The sequence below is a fragment of the Psammomys obesus genome, unplaced genomic scaffold, assembly GCF_907164565.1.
Source record: "Psammomys obesus unplaced genomic scaffold, mPsaObe1.curated_primary_1811, whole genome shotgun sequence".
NCBI lineage: Eukaryota > Metazoa > Chordata > Mammalia > Rodentia > Muridae > Psammomys > Psammomys obesus.
In genome coordinates, this window is record NW_026590905.1 from 3,348,841 (window position 1) to 3,367,777 (window position 18,937).

General features: G+C 48.0%; 1 protein-coding gene across 2 annotated transcripts in view; it reads right to left on the bottom strand.

Annotated features, from left to right (window-relative positions):
• The window catches only part of Prmt8 (protein arginine methyltransferase 8), an 83,275-nt gene that overhangs the window by 55,242 nt on the left and 9,096 nt on the right, over positions 1–18,937 (bottom strand). Inside the window, exon 2 of one of the 2 annotated variants that reach the window (XM_055609462.1) lies at positions 15,154–15,210. The exons of the other annotated variant lie outside the window; for it this stretch is intronic. Within the exon in view, the coding sequence (XP_055465437.1) occupies positions 15,154–15,210 (57 nt within the window). The remainder of the gene's footprint in view (positions 1–15,153; positions 15,211–18,937) is intronic. 2 annotated transcript variants of the gene reach the window in all.

Sequence of the window (18,937 nt, forward strand, 5' to 3'; positions counted from 1 at the left end):
CCCAGAATGATAATGAGTTCAGAGGGCAGCCTTGAGTCAACCCCAAAACTCAAGGAGCCCCTATCCAACCAGCTGTCCCCAATATTGACCATATTTAAATACAGTTAAAAGAGAGACAACTCCTAGCTTGTTCGAGCATTACACCTAGTCAAGGCTCTGTTTCAGGAGGCTCCCTGAATCTCTTTCCCCAACAACCAGGTATTTGTCATGTGCGAGCCCCCAGTGTACTCCTGAGACAAAGGAATTCATGAGTGACTACAGTGGGTTAGCTCTGGTTCTGAAAGCTGCCAGCCTCCTGCCGAGAAGACCTGCATTCAGCCTGTGGGTCAAGAGGAGGTGCGTCCTCTTCCAGGAGGCTGAGGGTTAGTGGGCATATGGGGTGTAGCTTCGCCTTCCACAGCTGCCTGCTGAGCTACAGTGTGTGTGCTTGGAAAGAAACGTGACAGAGGGGTCAATGGAGGAATGCAGACATCCGGTCTAGAAAGATGGTTCAGCCACAAATGAGGGCTCGCTCTGGGAGCTTGGTCAGGGAGCAGGCTCACTTGCTTGCTTATGTGGCTCTGGAAACATGGAAGACAACATGCCATTGATTGTGGTAGTTACTTCCGTAGGGTCAGAAGGCCTGACTCCTCCCTAGGAAGGAGGCTCAAAGAGGCTCCGGAGAATCCTCCCAACTATTTAGTAGAATATATGGCTGAGAAGTCAGGAGGAGGATTTGTGGGTACACTGGGGTGTGAATGCTAGCTAACCCCCAACTTCAGCACATCCGTCTCCCATCGCTGTGGCCATTAAGCTCCAGTGTACCTCCTTACCCAAATCCGTTTCCCATACATTACTCCAGTAGGGATGGAACCCAATCTATCCTCCGGTCCTGGCCTTATCTGTTCGAAATGGCTGTCTTGCTCAGGGATAAAAACCTCTGCACAAGTGGCCCTCATCTGGTCCTGCCCACGGCTGAGCCCCAGAGCATACAAAGAGCCCTGAACTGCCTATTTCAGCTTCTTCCAAGATGCTCAGGGTACCAGTATTTCCTGAGAGTCTCTCCACACAGCTTATGAGCCTAATGTGCTAAAAACCATGCCCACTGTCTGCTAAGGCCAAGGAGAAAATGGCTTCTGGAGAAGAGGTTTTGAGCTGGTCCTTCAAGTGAGAGTAGGATACAATTCCCCATGTGGGATGGGGGCATTTCAACCTAATCCTATCTCCACCTAGAAAGGGAGGAAGGTGGCAGGCGTTTGGGGGATGATGGTTAGCTCTGATCGAGGGCTCATTCTGCTCAGCACGTTGCAAACATTGCTAGGTGGTGGTATATCAGCTCAACAAGGTGCTGAAATGCAAAACCAAACCTAAATCTCTCAAGCTCTAGTTACTGGTGAGAGTCAGTAGACCAGTATCTGCAATGATGCTAGAGTCCATGCTGTCAGTACTGGTGTCACAGCAAGCTTGGTTCAGCCGTGCCTAACCCAGCAGCCGCCTAAACCAAGTCAGGTTAGCCCAGGAAGGAAGACAGGACTGAGTGCAGAAACAAATCAAAGGCAGTGATCAAAGGCAGCTCTGGGAACATGCTTCAGGAGAGCTAGGTAGACACTTCTCCATGGTTTCTGGGTTTAAAGAGAATCCATGGCAGTTTTAGGTTATAGATGGAGAAACTGAGGCCCACATAAGGACAGGAATCTGTCTAGGGTGACCTGGAACTGGAACTGTGAGAAGCAGAAAAGGCAAGGAGAGAGGACAAAGAAAAACACATGATGGGAACAGGAAGAGGAAGGAGGCTGCAGGACAGAGGACTGTCCATGTCTTCTGCATCTGGCGGTCAAAGCTGACCTGCGCCCTTTGGGCTATAAATGATTCCTCCTGGCACAGGCCAAGCTTTCAAACAGTCCCTGAAAACAGAGGCCCACTATAAGATCTGCCTCCTGCTATAGGCCAAGAGAGTTTCTAGCATCACATTCCAAATGGCCTACATGGTGTGTGGTTGCCACCAAAGGAAGGGGTAGACTGTGGAAGACACGACCCTATAGGTCATCCAGTCTTCTCTCTCAGTTGTCTTTGCCTCACCCTCCTTGCCCATCCCCTCACTAGCCCTGCCACCATAATCACCCCTAGATGTCCTTTGCACCCTTCTGCCATTCCATACACACTTCTGAGGCTACGGTCTAAGCTGTGACCGACTTGTTGATAATGGCATAAACAGCTGTGCTGGCACCATTGCCATCATTATAGGGGTACCAGAGTTTCACATGGAGAGAGAACATTCTCACGGTGAGCTTCTGGACTGCTCCTGCTTCCTAAGATCATACCAGAAACGGGGAGCTTTCCAGACCACACAGAGGCATCCAGAGTGCATTCCCCATGAGCTAGCCTGCGTCCATGTTTCCTGACAGCTGGACTACAAGATAGAGCTCTTCATGCCGGTAGAGAAACCTTGTGGTCTGTGAGCCTGGAGGGAGTAACGTTTCAGTAGGTTGGTTTCACTGGCTGCCAGAACCCCAAGAGTCAGGGGCTGTGGCTGGAGTGGCGACGTACAGGGGCTACAAGCCTCTGAATATGGGTCCCATACCACCAGTACAGGAGCTTATAAGAAGCACTTCCCCATACGATCCAGCATGTTACGGAACAGTGACTCTCAGAAAAAGAAAATAAAATCCATAGTCAAGCGTAACTGAGCAAATAACCTAAGGAGAGCTCTTTGTGATGTTTGTAAGCCTTTAATTCACTACAGTGAACTGTCACTCGCTGAGAAAGAGGGTAGGATGTCCATGGGCACCGAATGCTCTTTTCCCAAGAGGTGAGTCAGCCTGGTTCTGAGGGAGCCAACTTGGGCTGTGATTTAGATTAGTCTCTAGGTACCAGCCCTGTGGACTCTCACAGGCAGGTCACACTCAGGCCCCGATGCATGGAAGCAGAACTCACGGGGTGAGCCCTACGGTCTTCAAGCATGCCACACCCCCAGGTGATAATGCTCATGAAAGCGGGCACTGACCGTGGAGAGTATGGCTACCTGCTTTCTCTGAGCTCCTCAGATCCTACACGGCCCTCAACACCGAAGCTGTGCACCACCTGGGAGCTACTGGAATTGACACAAGGCAAGAGCAGGCCACAGACCTCTGGGAGACAGACAGTTGAAGGTTCTAGAAAAGCACATTAACTCTGCAGCAGGCGATTGGAGATTGGATGGGTTCCATCACGTTTGGGCTGTGTGGCCCGGACTGACCCCTGACTGACTCACAGTCACCACGAGAACCCCTTACAGTGCAACTGCAAGGCTGTGGTGCTGCTGTGCGCTGTCCTGGTGCTTCCTGTCAGCCCCTGGCTGTCTCTTTGTGGCATAACAGCAATGCCTGCCTCAAATCAAAACCACACTGCTCCCACACAGCACTCCCTCTGTCTCCTGGATCAGGAACCGCTGGAAAAGCATCGCCTGGATTTGTTGGGCCTGACCTATTTTTTTTTTAAATAAACTGGGGCTGTTTTCCATTCTTAGTCACTTTTCTCCCAAGCCTCCACCTATTAAATTCTCTTCTTATATCCTCAGATATTTGGGCTGCAAACAATGTCAGGTTAATTGGATGCTTGGTCCTGGTTCTTCCTCTTCAACGGGCTCGTAAAGTAGATTTCCCAGGCTAGCATCCCTACTCCTCCCTCTCCCCTCCCGAGGGTAACAGGATCCTCCCTCTGCTGTGGCTGGAATGAAACTGCTGCTCACCTGCCTTCTCCTCTGCTACTATGGGCAAATGGACACCTACAAGGACAGTCTCCTCTCACCCTTCTCCCTGACAGGGTTAGGAAGCCCCTTCACCTCCAGACTTCAGTCACACCATCCCTGTAAGATCTACACTGGGCTCCTGACTCTGTTCCTCCCGGCCTGGGGTGTCAGCAAAGGGGTCTGTTCTGTGTCCTCTTTCTGTTCACGCAGACGCGACACCTATGGATTCTTTCATGTCACTATGCCAAAGCTGTTTCCAAGCCGTACCCTTCCCTTCCCCTTCTTTGTCATTATAATGCATTCTGCCTCTCCCCTGGGGCCACTAGGGTGACTAAAATACTCTGAATGTGCCAACAGTTAGAGGAAATTCTCGAGTGTGACATGGGAACATGAGATAGCCAGTTCTGGCCACCTGATTCCATACTGTGGTGATATTTTTGTATGTTCCCTGGGCCCTTCAGAGGCACTAGGCACAATGTCCCTGGCTGCTTTTTGTGTGCTATTGTGACAACTATTTCACACACACACACACACACACACACACACACACACACGCACACACTGTCTGCACTCTGAACATTCATTCCATTCTCCATCCTACTTCTCACCGCCCTCTGAACTTCATGAGTTCTGTGGGGCAGATCGCCATTTGACTCCATTTGAAACAGACCTTTCTCTCTCCCATTCCTGGGATACCTGCACTTCACCAGCTTCCACCCCGAAACCCCAAGGCAGCCACTGGCCCAAAGCTACGACTGTGCCATGACTGTAGCTGTCACTTCTCCAAGGAGGAACGCCTTCAGATGTTCAGACCTATTTCATGTCTCTGGTTCCCTTGCCACACTGGACACGATGTGTTGGTGGTCCCTCCCTTCCACTAGTCAGTCAGCATGGCTATTCATCAGTGAGACCTCCAGACCCAGCCCTTCTATTAACTGAGATCCATGAGCTCTGCCTGGTCCGAAGAGAGTGGAGGGGGCTTCCCCTCCCTCCTGTAACCAGACAGCACATACTCCTTGAAAAGGTGGCGGGGTGGTTGGAAGAGAGACGAAACTGAGCATCGCTGAAATGAGGCCAGCGATGCACTCGAATCCCTTCAGAGGATCCACGGCACTCAGGTGTTCTTACCACAAGTGTCCAGGGGAAGAAAATATCTCAAAGATACAGCTAGCTTTGACTAAGACTCCTAACTCCATCCGTGGAGACTGCAAGTGTCCTCAAGTGCAGACTCAAGTGCATCTGTTAGGCAGATTCCCAGCCATCTTTTCACACTCCAGTAGCACAGGCAAAGAGTCACTGCCTGCCGGCTCAGCCCGGGAACTGGCTCCTCACACCCCTCAGGCCCGACCATTTGGGTGTTACTCTGATAGCTTGGATTTTACTTTCTTTAGGTGCAGGGCTTTTGTTTTGATTTCTGGTTTATATTTAGAGACAAGATCTGAGTACATGTCCCTGGCTGGCCTGAAACTCCTTATGTAGATCAAGCTGCCCTTACGCTTACAGAGATCTGCCTCCCGAGTGCTGGGGTTAAAGGTACGCCATGACACCCCTGGCCAATTAATTTTTATCACATTTTAGTCTGTGTGTGTGTGTGTGTGTGTGTGTGTGTGTGTGTGTGTGTGTGTGTCTGTCTGCTGAGAAGCTGACAGTGAATAAGAAGAGACCAGAATTACTGAAGTAAAATCCAGGATTCTTTCCTCAGGTTTAGCACACAGACATTATGTCCCAAAGGGTCTTGGGGAGCAGCTGAGGTTTGGCACTGTGAGACACCATTGACGGAAAAGCAGCCTCAGTATCAACTGAAGGCTTCCAGGATTGAAAGGGTCATGGAGATACACTGTAGCAGGACTGGCATCCCTAAAGAGAGCCCAGTAGAAGCTAGTCCAAAGGAGAAGCTCAGCAGCAATGGAGAAGCAGCATTTTGAAGATGTCAGTACCATGAGGCCACCACCAAGGACAGCAGCAGGTGTAGAGAGGAGCCGTTCTAGGCCCATGAGGTGAGCTGCACGTGCTGTAGATGGCATAACTGAGGAAGAACCAGCTAGGCCCTTTGGAGCCTGAAGGATTGTGAGTGGGTCGTAGAGGTCAGATACTGAGTTTTGCACTGTTAAACTTTGGTTTTGCTTTGATTTAATTGAGACTGTGCCCCGGTTATTCCCTCTTGGAGTAAGAACGTATATAACTTCTTTGATTTTTAGAGGAGTCAAGAGATTCAGAGTTTTAGAGATACTTTGAATTTTTAAAGTCTTTGGAGTTTGGAGGGAAACTTTGGATATTTTGGAGACTTTGGTTTTTTAGAGAGGCTTTGAACTTTAAAAAGGACTTTGGATGTTTTAAAACAACTTTAGACTTTTAAGTGTTGAAATTTTAGACTTTGGGATTTTTGAAACTCAGGAAATTTTATATTGTGATAGTGGTGTTAATATGAGACCTTGATGACAAACAAGAAAACAAAGGTTACAGCTAAATAGTGATGTGCTTGTGTGTCAAGTTGACAAGGGGTCAATTGTCCTCATTGGGTTTGTTTGTTTGTCAACCCGACAGAGTGGTAATTATCTGAGAAGTGAGAAAATGCTTCTACAAAATTGACCTAGGCAAGCCACTGGGCTATATTTTCTTGATTAGTGATTGATATAGGAAGGCCCATATGTATATGTATACACACACATACACAGAGAGAGAGAGAGACATATACTCTGTGGAAATCAGTAAGAAGTTTTTTTCCTGTGGCTTCTGCTTCCATTCCTGCTTTCAGGTACCTGCCTTGAGTTCCTATCCTGACTTCCCTCAGTGATGGAAAGGGGCAGCTCAGACCTGAGAGCTGTAAACTAAAATAAACTTTCTTTCCTAAGTTGCTTTTGATCATTGATGTTTTATCACAGCAATAGAAACCCTAAGACAACAGTGAACCCTAAAATGACATGCTATAAAAGTAAATAGTTATATTAGGTAGATAAACAGTCTCCCCAAAAGGCAGAAAAGGGAGAATTGGGGTAGCAAAGAAGCAAACAGCAAGGTAATAACTTAAACCTAATTACATCAACAATTACATTAAACATAAATGGTTGAAACAGCTCTATTAAAAGGCAGAGGTTAGCATAATGGATTTTTAAAAACAACCAAATGCCTCCCTGTTTGAAGTGCATATTCTAATGTAAAAATATGTTAAAAATGACGGGATGAAGAAGTTATGCCACGCTGATGCCAACGAGAGGAAAGCAGCCATTCTAATAGCAACACATACTTCAGACCAAACAGCATCATGAAGAAATAAAACCGTTTCATAGTGAACACTTTATCAAGAGGACAAAGCAGTTCTACACATCTATCTAAAAAATGTTGCAAAAGACATAAAAAAAAAAAAAAAACCAAACCTGACATGATCATTTAGATGAATGTGAATTGAAATGCAGCAGGGGCTGGGAGTGCATTTCAGGGGTCCGGAACTCCAATAGCGTGAGCAAGGTCCTGGGGTTCACCCCCAGCACTAGCAAAATAAACAGCAGTGAGTTACCCTCTTGCAATGGAGACAGCAGGCAGTAAGGAGCCTGGGAAGAAAACCTAGTGTGCTGCTGGTGAGGAAGGAAGATGGTATTGCTACCATGGAGAACAGTGTAGTGGGTCCTCAAAAAATTAAAAATACAAGTATGTATAATGCAGTGATTCACTTCTGGGCGTGCACTCAAAATAACTGAAAGCTGGTTCTGAATGAGGCATCTATGCATCCATGTTCCTTTTAGCATCATTCACAATGGCTAAAATGTAAAAACCAACTAAGGGCCTGCTCATGCGTGCGCACAAGCACACACACACACACACACACACACACACACACACACACACACAGTGGAATATTATTCAGCTTTTAAAAGAAAGGGAGTCCTATCCAGGGAATCCTGTGTGGCTCAGTAGCAGAGGGCTTACCTGGTATGGAACATGCCCTGAGTTCAACCTCCAGCACCATTAAAGGCAAAACCAGGGTAATCAGAAAGGAAACCTCAATGCATGCCACAACACAGAGGAATTTTGAGCACACTTGTGGTCTGCCAACGGTCACATATGCCAAGCACTGTACCAGGCCACCAGTCTGGGTAATTGGAGTAATCAATATTATAAAGACAGACAGGAAGACAGTGGCTGCCAGGGGCTGGGCAGAAGTGAGATGTGTGGTGTCAGGGGTACGATGCTCCTGTTTTGCAAGATGAAGAAGGTTCTAGGGAGAGATGTCAGTGATGGCTGCAGAGGAAGATGAGTGAGCTTGGTGCTGGGGTGCCCCAAAAGTGACAAAGATGGTGAATGCAGTGGCCATGGGTACTTCACCAAAACAGAAAAAATGTAGAGACAAAGTCTGATGGAACAGCAAGGAAAGGTAGAGCAATCCCATTACCACAGTGGTGACTTAAAGACACTTAAATATGCCAGTCTTGGACAAGCGCCTATGAGCTAGCATCACCCTTTCTATCACTCCCAAGCTCCTCAATTTAAGCTCTTCTTAATAAACACCTCAGTGGGACCTCACTCATCAGGTCTCTTTTCTGAACAGAGTGGGGAAAGAGACCAATTTCAAAGACCGTTTTTCTCAAGGAATGGCTCAGCTCCTGAAGGGTGGGGAAGTCATAGGAAGTGAAGTAAAGCCAGTGCTGAAAAGACTTAGGTAGGTCAGAAGCCTGTGACAAGCCTTGGAGTGCTGAAACCCTAACTGCCTACCCAAACTCCTGTATCCTCTACAAAAATCTTAGGTGCTCCATCCTCTTCAGCCCTCCGGGGCTTTTGGCCTTTGTTACCCTGACCTGCCTGCTCAGTCTCACACACGACAGACTTGTCCTCCCCCAAGGGCTGAGTACCAGCTACTGTTCACCCACTGAACAGTTCACCTCGCATTCCACTTGGGTGCCTGTTCAGATGCCACCTCTGTAAACACTGTCTCCACACCGCCCTGTCTGCAAACACGGCCACCTCCAACTCTGCCGCTTCCCAGATCTGTTCTGTTTTCCTCAAAACTCCTTTTGGTTCCTGACACTGTTTCATGCACTTGTTTGTTGTCTGTCTCCCCCGTAAAAATGAAAGTTCTGTGCTGCCAGTACCAGGCTCTTGTACCTTCACACCGGTGCTGAGTGCTGTGCCTTGTACTGAGTGGGTGTTTGATAAATCCCTGGGAGATTCATGGATGGATGAGGGGATTCCTTCACCGACTGCCAAGGAAGATGGTGCAGAGAGGAGCTGGAAGAGAATCCTAGAGACATGTTCTCGGCGTCAATAGGAGGAAAAAGGAGTCTCTTCCATGCCCAAGCTAGACTAAGCCCTGCCTCAACACAGCCACCCAAGCTAGGCTGACCCTCATCCCAGCAGAGCCACATCCATGAGGTCAGAGACGAAGCTAAACCCATGAAAAACCCACAAGCAAAGTTTAAGTTCATTAGCAAAGATTGTAAGCTGGCTCCCACCTGCTCCCCAAGTTCTTTTGCAGGCTTATTCTTTCCCCAGAGGCATGCCTTTGGCTTTCTTCTTCCCAGACACAGGTCTCAGGAAACGAAGTCTGACTTTAAAGTTTCTGAGTCTTTTTTTTTTCCTCCTAAGTTTTTGAGACAGAGTGGCTTGGAGTCCAGGCTGGTTTTGAACTTACTAGGTAGCCAAAGCTAGCCTTGAAGTCTTGATTTTCCTACCTCTGTCTCATGATGGCTAGGATTAAACATGTACATCACCAAGCTAGGCTCAGTTCTGAGTCTGATGTTTTTCCCCTCTCTCAGCTCTCTTCTTATGTGTTTTGCAATTCCCCTGAGACTGATGATCTCCTTACCAAGCCATCTAGGCCCTCCTAAAAGCATATGCTTTCCAAAGGCAAGAAACAACAGATGTGGTAGCACACATCTATAATCCCAGCAGTTGGAAGACGGAGGCAGGAGAGTTGTCCTGAGTTTGAAGCCAGCCTGGGTTGCAGAGTAAGTTGCAGGTTAGCCTGGACTATAGAATGAGCCTATCTCAAACACACAAGCATGCATGTACACACACACACACACACACACACACACACACACACAGTTGGGGAGGCAGGACCTTGTCTTCATTTTGATTGCGTCCTCTCATCTTCATAAGTGGCACGGGACTAGCAGCCGAAAATTCCATTTGTTGAGTACACAAATGGGTGAGTGGACACATAGCCCTGAGGACGTGGCTAAGACTCTGAGGTCTAAGTGCTTTCACCCTGAATCCCTCTTCTTCACAATCTACCACCCTTCTGTCCCTCATTCCCTGGGCATTGTCGCAGAGAGCAGGAGCTGAGATTCTGCTCTTTGCTCTCTTTGGGCTTACTGTTAGCTTGGGAACTGGAGCTGCTTTTCAGGTTTCATAGAAGAGGCAAGCATTTAGCCACTCTCAACAACTGTCACCACTACAACCCGAATGTCAGCCCACCCTTCTTTGAGCAGCCCCTGTGCTAAAGGCTTTGTTAATGTTTCTTTCTTTGATTCTCATATAAATTTTTTTTTAAGAAGAGGGAAGATGAGATCCAGAGAAAAGAACTAACTAACTCATAGAGTTAAAAGATAGGAGAACTCAGACTCCATCTTTAAGAAACCACCCTCCCGTATTTGACTGAGACATAGATGCCAGGGCTGTTCAAAGGTCATAGGCATAAGTGGTCAATGACGACAGCCTCCTGCCTGGAGCACTTCCCACCAAGGTTCCCTTTAGACCCTTACAGTAGTGTTCTGGGCTCTTCATTAAGTACCTCCCTGCTCTCCTAATTGGACACAAACTTTTGACCTTGTGCATGAATCACAGCATCCATGATCACGAGAAAACCTTCGTTAGTTGGACTCATAAAAGATCTTAAAGAAAGCTTCTACTTGGGCTGTTCTAGGGTCTCTGGCACAGAGATCTTCAGCCTCAAGACCATATTGGGCCGGGGTCTCATTTCTAGTCTCAGCTTGGCCCCTGACTCTGTTAGTGTCCTTGAATCTACCTTCTTTCTCACTGGGCTTGGCTTCCTATCTATTGAAATAGAAGGGACAAGGTTAGCTACTGTTATGCATAAAGATCAAACAAAGCATTTCCAAGGGTGACATGAATGCAGTGAGAGGCGGAGGTGATGCCATCCACTTTTGGCAAGTAGGGTGACTGGCAAGATGGGCCCTGCCTCTATGAGGTGGGCAATGACCCACACTTTTATCTTCTGATCACACACCAGTTGATTTTTAAATGGTAGCTTCCATGAGACCAAATGAAACATGTGTGGGTAGGCTTGACCCATGCCTCCCCATTGTCTAGCACCATTGCCTTCATAATTAAGGAGAAAGCCAGTGAGAGACACATCTACGGGCAAAAAAGGCACACAGTTCTAAGAAGCCAACCACAGGAACAGCCCAGGCTCCTGGATAAACCCAAGTTTCAAGAAACTGCCAACGCCAAAAAGCTGGACCTTTAGGACAGCTTGTTCCCTTCAGTAGGCTAGGAAATGCTATAGGCCCTGATCAATGGGCTAGGAGCCAGTGGCTTCCTGTGAAGTCTAATGATAGTTGCTGATAGGCGGCAGTTCAGTGTCCTAGGCTGACTGTCAAGTGGCCATAAGAACCACTTTCAGAGAGTACTGACCCCACCTCTAGAGCTTTTGAATCCAATAGGTCTGCTCTGGGGAAGCTTACGATTCTACAAGCTCCAGAAGTGCTGCTGTGACTGATACGGGGGATGCCAGGGCAACCAGGGGTTCTAGAAGGTGACTGGTTCTCCTGAAACCAACCATGTAGCTGCCAGACCTTGAGAAATTGCCTGAACCTGTCTGGGTCACAGCTTCATCCTCTTCTGTAAACTGGGACTGAGATGCATAGCCGCTCGGGATTATTTAATAAAGATTTAATCTGGATGAGCCCCACAGGCGCTTTGAAAGGTGACTGCTCCCAGCACACAGTGTCCTAACATGGCTTAATGGAAGCCACAGCTGTAGGAGATCCACAGTGACCCCTGGGTCTCACGTGAGAAGAGAGAAGTTGCCCACATGCCTTGGGGAGAGAGCTAGGTGGCAACTTCAGTTCATAAAAGGAGCCTTGGTCTGCAGGGACCCCACAGAGAAGGAACAGAGGGATGCATGGTTGACTGTACTCTCCTCCTTCCCTGATGCTGTCCCTTCCCCAGGCCAGACTTGGGCTGTCAGGGGCCAGCTCTCCACAGGAAGTTTCACAGAATGTCTTGGGACAGATGGAGGGTAACCAGAGAGCAGGCTTAAGATTCCCAACCTGCTTCATTTCTTTCAGTGAAAAAAAAAAAAAAAAAAAAAAACCATAGTCAGAGAGTTGCCAATGGCCTGGCCAGCAAACTGTCCCCATTCTGCAGCAGCAACAGCCAGTGCCAGGCTGTTCCCTGGCATTCCTGGCACCTCTGGCAAGATGAGCCAAGAAGGTCCTGGGCCATAGCCAGCTCCAACACTAAGCCAACCAGCTGCCAGCCCCTTTGTTCCTCAGGAAGGGACAAGCCACCTCCTTGCAAGGAGCAATAAGGCAGGGTGAGTCCAGGGGAGCCTGGAAGATGAACACAGCTCCTGAAACAAGGCCCCAAAGCCAACTATCCAACTCAGATAGGACAATATGTCATCAAGGGACAATCATGTCCACCTGCCCCTTCTCCATCCAGACCTTCTTTGTCCTCTGGACAGAAGCTGAAGAAAGATCTCAAGATCCACTAAGTCACTTTAGGCTTCTTAGAGAAAAGCACTAGAGCAACACAATACAGTGCGGTATTCATTATCTGACGCTGGATGGAATAAAAGCCTTTTGAAAGCTATACGATGGGACGCGGGTCTATGGGAGCCAGAAACAGGACTAAACTCACCGCCATTATTAAACATATTCCCAAAGCTGCTGCCATTTGATGCTCTCTTTCTTCAGACTCCAGCTCCCTTTGTCAGAGTGCTTGAAAGGGACTGACAAGTGGGGAAATGGCATGCAAGAAGCCCAGAGCTGGATTTCCAAAGATATCTGGGAAAAATGAAGTACAGGCGATCTGGTAGCTGTATCAAGAAGAGATGGCTGCTCTACGGGGGTTTTAGTTGGAGTCACCAAAAACTGTATTTGGAAGAAGAGATTAATAAATGGGAACTACAGAAAGGACCTCCAAAAACCATGGGACCCATCCCTTGCTCCTGGGTGAGATGATAAACATGACTATGGGATGAAAAGTTTCTTCACCTGCCGAAATGTAAGGGAACTTAACCAGTACAGAGGACACATGCTCTACTGGGCACTGAGGTAGCACCAGAGCTGTGATGGCCACCATGACCCCTGGCTTCATGGCACCTGGAGGACAAACAGTCTCAGCAAAGGCCTGCCAGACAGCACAGCAGTTGCTGAGTGAGACCCTAACTCCAAATTTTGAATCCCGGGAACTTCATCCTAAATTTATTTAATTCCCATGAAGGCTTTAGGAGCTGGAGCACACTGATCTCCCATGAGGGCACCCTTTCAAACCGTTCTGACACCATTGTGCCTGGCTATTAAAGGGTCCCTCCGCAGAGCAGGATGGATAGGAATCTCCTTGCCTGCTTTATACAGAAAAGCCACCACGGTCCCCGGCCGCTAGCCTCCAACAACAAAATCCAGGCCACCAGACCACAGCTTCTGCATCTAAGTTGGTTGGTTCTCTTCTTTGACTACAATATCTGGTATACGGGGACTCTAGAAACTGGAATGAATGAACAAGGAAAGGGGAGGCAATCCATTCTTGTGGCTGTCAGGGCAGGTCCCCACTGACCTCACCAGATCACGTGGCTTACTTTGTGGCAGTATGCAGGCTCAACAAAGCCTCTGAGTCAAGCCACCAGTGGCCTGCGGCAAGAATCAGTGCTCTGCAGTGCTATCTGCCCACGCAGTTTGGGTCTCTTTCCATTGGAGAGTAGCAAGTATCTATTTTTAACTGTGCAGATAAAAGAGTGAAAGGCAACGCTGAAGCAGGAGCAGGTGTGCATCAAAGGAGCATGGACCAAAGCAGAAGCAGAAGTCCGATGGCTTCTGTATGGACTGTACCCTATAGGCTCACGTGTTTGAACACTTGATCCCCAGCTGGTCACGCTGTTTTGAGAGGCCCTATTTCGTAGAAGTGGGTTGCCGCTGGTATCCCTTGGAGGTGATATTTGACTTTTACTTCCGAGTTAGTTCCCTCTGCTCCCTGACCTAGGCCCTTATGTGAATACCTTGCCCATAGCTCCCACGAGCACAGGACTATTCTACCATGCCTTCCTCACCACTGTGGGCGGCAACGCCGGCAAGTATGAGCCAAGACAAACCGCTGTTCCCCCCGACTGTCTGTGTCAGAATGACAAGGAATGTGAGTGGTGCAGGATGTCACATCCAATTCCCTGTGCAGAGGCACTGTAGTTAGAAGTCAGAGCCACAGGACAGTTCAGATCCCCTTACTGCAGACATCCAATCTCAGAGCAGCCAGGGGTGACAGGTCAAGTAGGGGAAACATACTGGTGGAGCCCCTTGCCTCCGGCCAGGTTTTTCCATGGCCTCTCTGGTTTTCTCTACTGTTTCTTTTTGTGGCGAAAGGGTAAGGGAGTCTCAGTCCCCACAGACAAAGCCTTGGCTCCCTAGATCTTGCTGAGTCTTGTGTCTTGACAGTTCTCCTTATCACAGTAGACCTGGAACATGGAAGACAGACCTGGGGCAGTAAGGTGACAAGAACCTAAGATGCCTAAATGGGGCTGGGGAAGTGACTACATGGGTGACTATATGCATGTCCTATGCAAGCGTTGAGGACCTGAGTTCAAATCCCTTCCGTGTAAGACGTCAAGCATGACTGCATGACTGTGCATGTCTCTAACCCCAACACTGGAAGGGGTAGAAAGGGATCCTGAGAACTCGATGGCGAGCTGCCTTAGCTAGTGAGCCTCCAGGCAGTAAGAGGCCTTACTTCAAGGGAAGAAGGCAGAAAGGGACAGTGGGAGATACCCACTGACCTGTCTTGCTCTGGCCTCTGCATGTTCAGGCACCCGCACATTCACATGCATACACCAAACAGACCTATGAAACACACACACAAACATGCATATACAAACATGCATGTACACACACATATGCCCATACATATAAAAGACTTGAGTACAGTCCTCAGGCCTTGTTGAGGAGAAGGAAAAGGAAGGAGAAGATTCTAGGTTTGTTGCTTTGGTGACTTAACACCCAGTGAGATGAGGACGCACAGAGCAAAAGAAAGTGTGAGTTAGAGGGAAGGGGGGACACCGGACATAAACACGTGAGGCATTTGGGGTCCCAATGAGACATCTACATGAAAAGGTCCTGTAGGCGGTCAGGCATGCGGGGTGAACTCAGAGGAGAAAGCTCAGTGGCAGCTCTGAGCTGGAGAAGCAGCCGCAGATGAACCAGGAAGGACGCTCTGGCAGTCAGCATCACAGTATCATCACAGAACACTGGAGGCAGGGCTACTTACAAATAGGGACTTACACAGCTCACGGTTTCAAGCTTCAGAGTTTGAGGCTGGCTGCTGCACTGGCTTGGCCTCTGGCGAGGGAAGACAGGTGGAAAGATATTATGGCAGTCGTACACGTAGAAGTGAACCAACCATCTCATCTCAAATCAGACAGAGTGGGAGCACAGTCCCGTCTTCTGGGCTGAGAGGACATCCCCTGAGGTCAGGTACCTTCCGCTCTGCCCCACCTCTTTGTTTCTATCACCGTTACATGGTACTGCTACTTTCGTTTCTTTTGTTGTTCATGAGGACAATTTCTTTCACGGCTGTCATGTGATTTGATCGCCTTTACTCCGCACCCCCTCCTCTCAAAGGTCCACCTTACATACCCACCATTCTGAGCACAAAGCTTCCAAATGCATGAACCTCTGCACACTGACCACATACAAACCAAGGGGAAGCCAGGAGCAAGGATGACATCACCGGGAGAAAGTATGGGCCTGAGAGGAGGTAGCCCAGATCCCAGCCCTCACAAAGACCATTGCACCTAACACACGGTGTAGATATGAGGCTGCAAAGCCTTTCTAACCCCAAACTCGGCTCTTTCCATGAGAGGCTCTGCCTCCGCTGTTCCCACAGCTGCCTGTGACAGTTCATCTTGACTATCAACTTGAGCAGAATCTAGAACTACCTAAGACATCACCTGGAGGGTCTTGAGGGAGTTTCCAGATTTTTTTTTTTAAGTACGGGAAGCACCATCCCAGGGGCTCTCTTTTTCCTGACTGTGGATAGTGTGGCCAGCTGCCTCTTTCCCCTGCCCCTTCCCTGCTCCTCCAATCCTGCCCCCCTCCACCATGAGGCGGTACCCTCAAACCATGTGCCAAAACGAACTTTTTATTTCCCCTTAAACCATTTTTGTTGGATATTTCATCACAGCAATGGGAAAGATAACTAATATGCCAGCATGATACATGCTACCGCATGCTGAGACACTGCCTCTATCTCCAAAGCTCCTGCCAGCAATTAAATCTGCCCTCATGTGAGACGAATCTCAAGTAACATAGGATGAGTGTGTAAGGATGTGAGCACGCTTGTCTGTGCATTTTACCTACCCCCGCAGACATGGCTACATGGCCCCCTACAGAAGCACCCACCCCCCCACTCCCACAGCCAGCCAGGATTCTCTCATTCCTATCAGTTCTTCCAGAACATTAGAGCTGTTCCAACTCTGACTGTAAATTTTCCACTAACGGCAAAACAAAAGCTGGGCAAGTAAAGTTCCAACAGGAAGGAAAAAGAGAAAACATTCGTCAGGCTTCTTTAGGTCTAAAGTCATTACTAAATATAATGCTCCCAGCTACCTTATAAAATGAGTTTTGTAATCGCACAGGGATGAAAATAAGACAAAAACTCAAAACTGATGCCCCCAAACTACCCTGTTCTACATTGGGGCCTTCAGCTATCAAAACATTCTAGCAAAAGGAGATTGTGCCAAGTGTGCGGGACACAGGCGTAACATTGCTCAGCTATTAACTAGCCCTCAGTTTTCCTAGACATGCACCTCCAGGCAAAAGTTGAAGGAATGTGTATTAATATTAACACAGGAGAGTCCTCAGTTAAGATCCTGTCTGCACTTGTGATGGGCTGTGATCATTTGTGGATTCTCTGATTGAGCCTCTTCAGAGAATTGCTGTCATAACTGCTTGTCAGGACGGAGCCCTTGAATTGAACACATCTGTGGGACTGCCAGCCCTTCATTTTGTGGGAGCCCCAGTCTTGAAAGGCTACCACTTTACTTCAGGAAATTATCTCCCACAATACAGCGGCAAATGGGGCCCTAATTGATAAATTTGCTAATTGACGCTCCCTTTGTAGTGTCATTAGCCCAATTTGGTTCTACTTAACGAGGCTAGTCTGGGTCAAGCTAAGCACACAGTATCTTCTCCTAAGGGATTTATGGGCAAGAAGAGAGAAGGTTTGACTCATTAATTAACCATCCAATCTGGCCTGAGACTGGGTATCTCTCTCCTGTTAATCTCCTTGAGCCTCAGTTCTCTCTGTCAAGAACATCAAAGTGCCACATTTTCACAGTAAAATTACCAGGCAGGGGCTGCTTACTTATTTACTTATCTATCTATCTATCTATCTATCTATCTATCTATCTATCTATCCATCCATCCATGTACCTATCTATTTACTTTTAGGAGACAGGTTGGGGGAGGGGCGCAAAGGCACCTGCGCCATTGTGTGCTTCCTCTGGCATGTCATAGTCTGGCAGACTGATGACCCCATCTCCATTTTCCTCAGACTGCGGGGATGAACCCGGTAGAGGTTACCAGGTACCAGAATGTTGACCCTCCAGAGCTGAATATGAGCTCCCAGTGCAGTAGCCTGGCCTGTGCGTCACAGAGAAGCCGCATCCTCCTGTGGCAAGGCTGTTGTCATGGGCCCAGTGGACTCCAGAGTCCTCTCCCCAGCTGTCTTCGGATTTGAGTCTTTCCTCGGCCGCTCAGCTCCAGCCTCTGCTGCACTGACTGCATGATGTCATCAGTTAAAGCTCTTTATTCGTCCGCTCCCACTTTAAGACTCTATCAGATAAGCCCAGGTGATTAATGATAGCTCTTGTTCCCGAGCACAAACCTCATGCTAAACACTGTGCTTGTATGGTCAAGCCCACAACACTCAGAATGGCCCTATGGGATGATCACCGGTGAATGCCGGGCATGGATACATGGAGTAACCTGTGAGAGCTGACAAGCAGCAGACAGATAGCTAAGGGCACACCTTGTGCAGAGAGGCCAAGCACCCGTATTTGACCTTCACTCAAGAAATCAGTAGCTCAGGCTTTAACCTTCAGTAAATATTCCGAGGCTGATCCTTGCTGAACAACTCAGAGAGCTCCGAACTCTGTCACTAAAATAACTCTACTGGCAAATCAAATCAAATCAAATCAAATCAATCAATCAATAAAATCCCCCTTGAGGAGTAAGCCAGTGGGTCAAGTTATGGGTCTGCAGATTTTTCAGTCAGTTGTGAGCTCTTTCCTGTACGTACAAGTTTATCTGGTAGGTAGGAGCTGGTGTGCAGCAAAAGAAGACTGAGGTGAGGAGTGTCAATAAAAGAGAGAACAGAGTTAGGAGGAGGAATCATTGGTAAAGCTCTTGTCATCAAGGCATGAGGACCCAAGGTTGGAAACCCAGCACAGAAGTTAAAAAGGGGAACTGGAGACAGGAGGTTCCCTGGGTTGATCTTCCTTATTGGCAAGTTCCAAGCTTAGGGGGAGCGTTTTCTTCAAAACTAAGGTGGAGAATTAAAAAGGAAAGACACCTGATACGGACCTCTGGCCTCTGGAAGGCTCATTAAAGTTGGAGGGCGGGGGGAGACATTGAAGAGCAAAGAGTGTTTGGGGGTGTGGGAGTTAACCATGGGAACATGGGAGAACAATTGACAACATACTTGATACACACACACACACACACACACACACGCATACAGCCCACAAACATACTAAAGAGGGAGGGACAGAAATGGAGAAAAAGAGGTGGGGAGAGAAAGAGTACATTCCAACTCAAAGCATGACATCCTAGCTTTCTACCAACTGTATACTCTTGATCAAGATAACTAACCACTGCAAGTTGCAATTTCCTAAATTAGAAAATGCAGTTGATAAGAACTTCCATGTACTGCTGTTGTTAAGGAACGCAGTGTCCACAAAGCATTTACTGTGCCCAGTGGAAATAAAAATATTAACATTAAATAACCCTGATAGTTCTTGTGATAATTGCTATGGCTCAAGGAAAAAAGCCACAGTAAGAGACC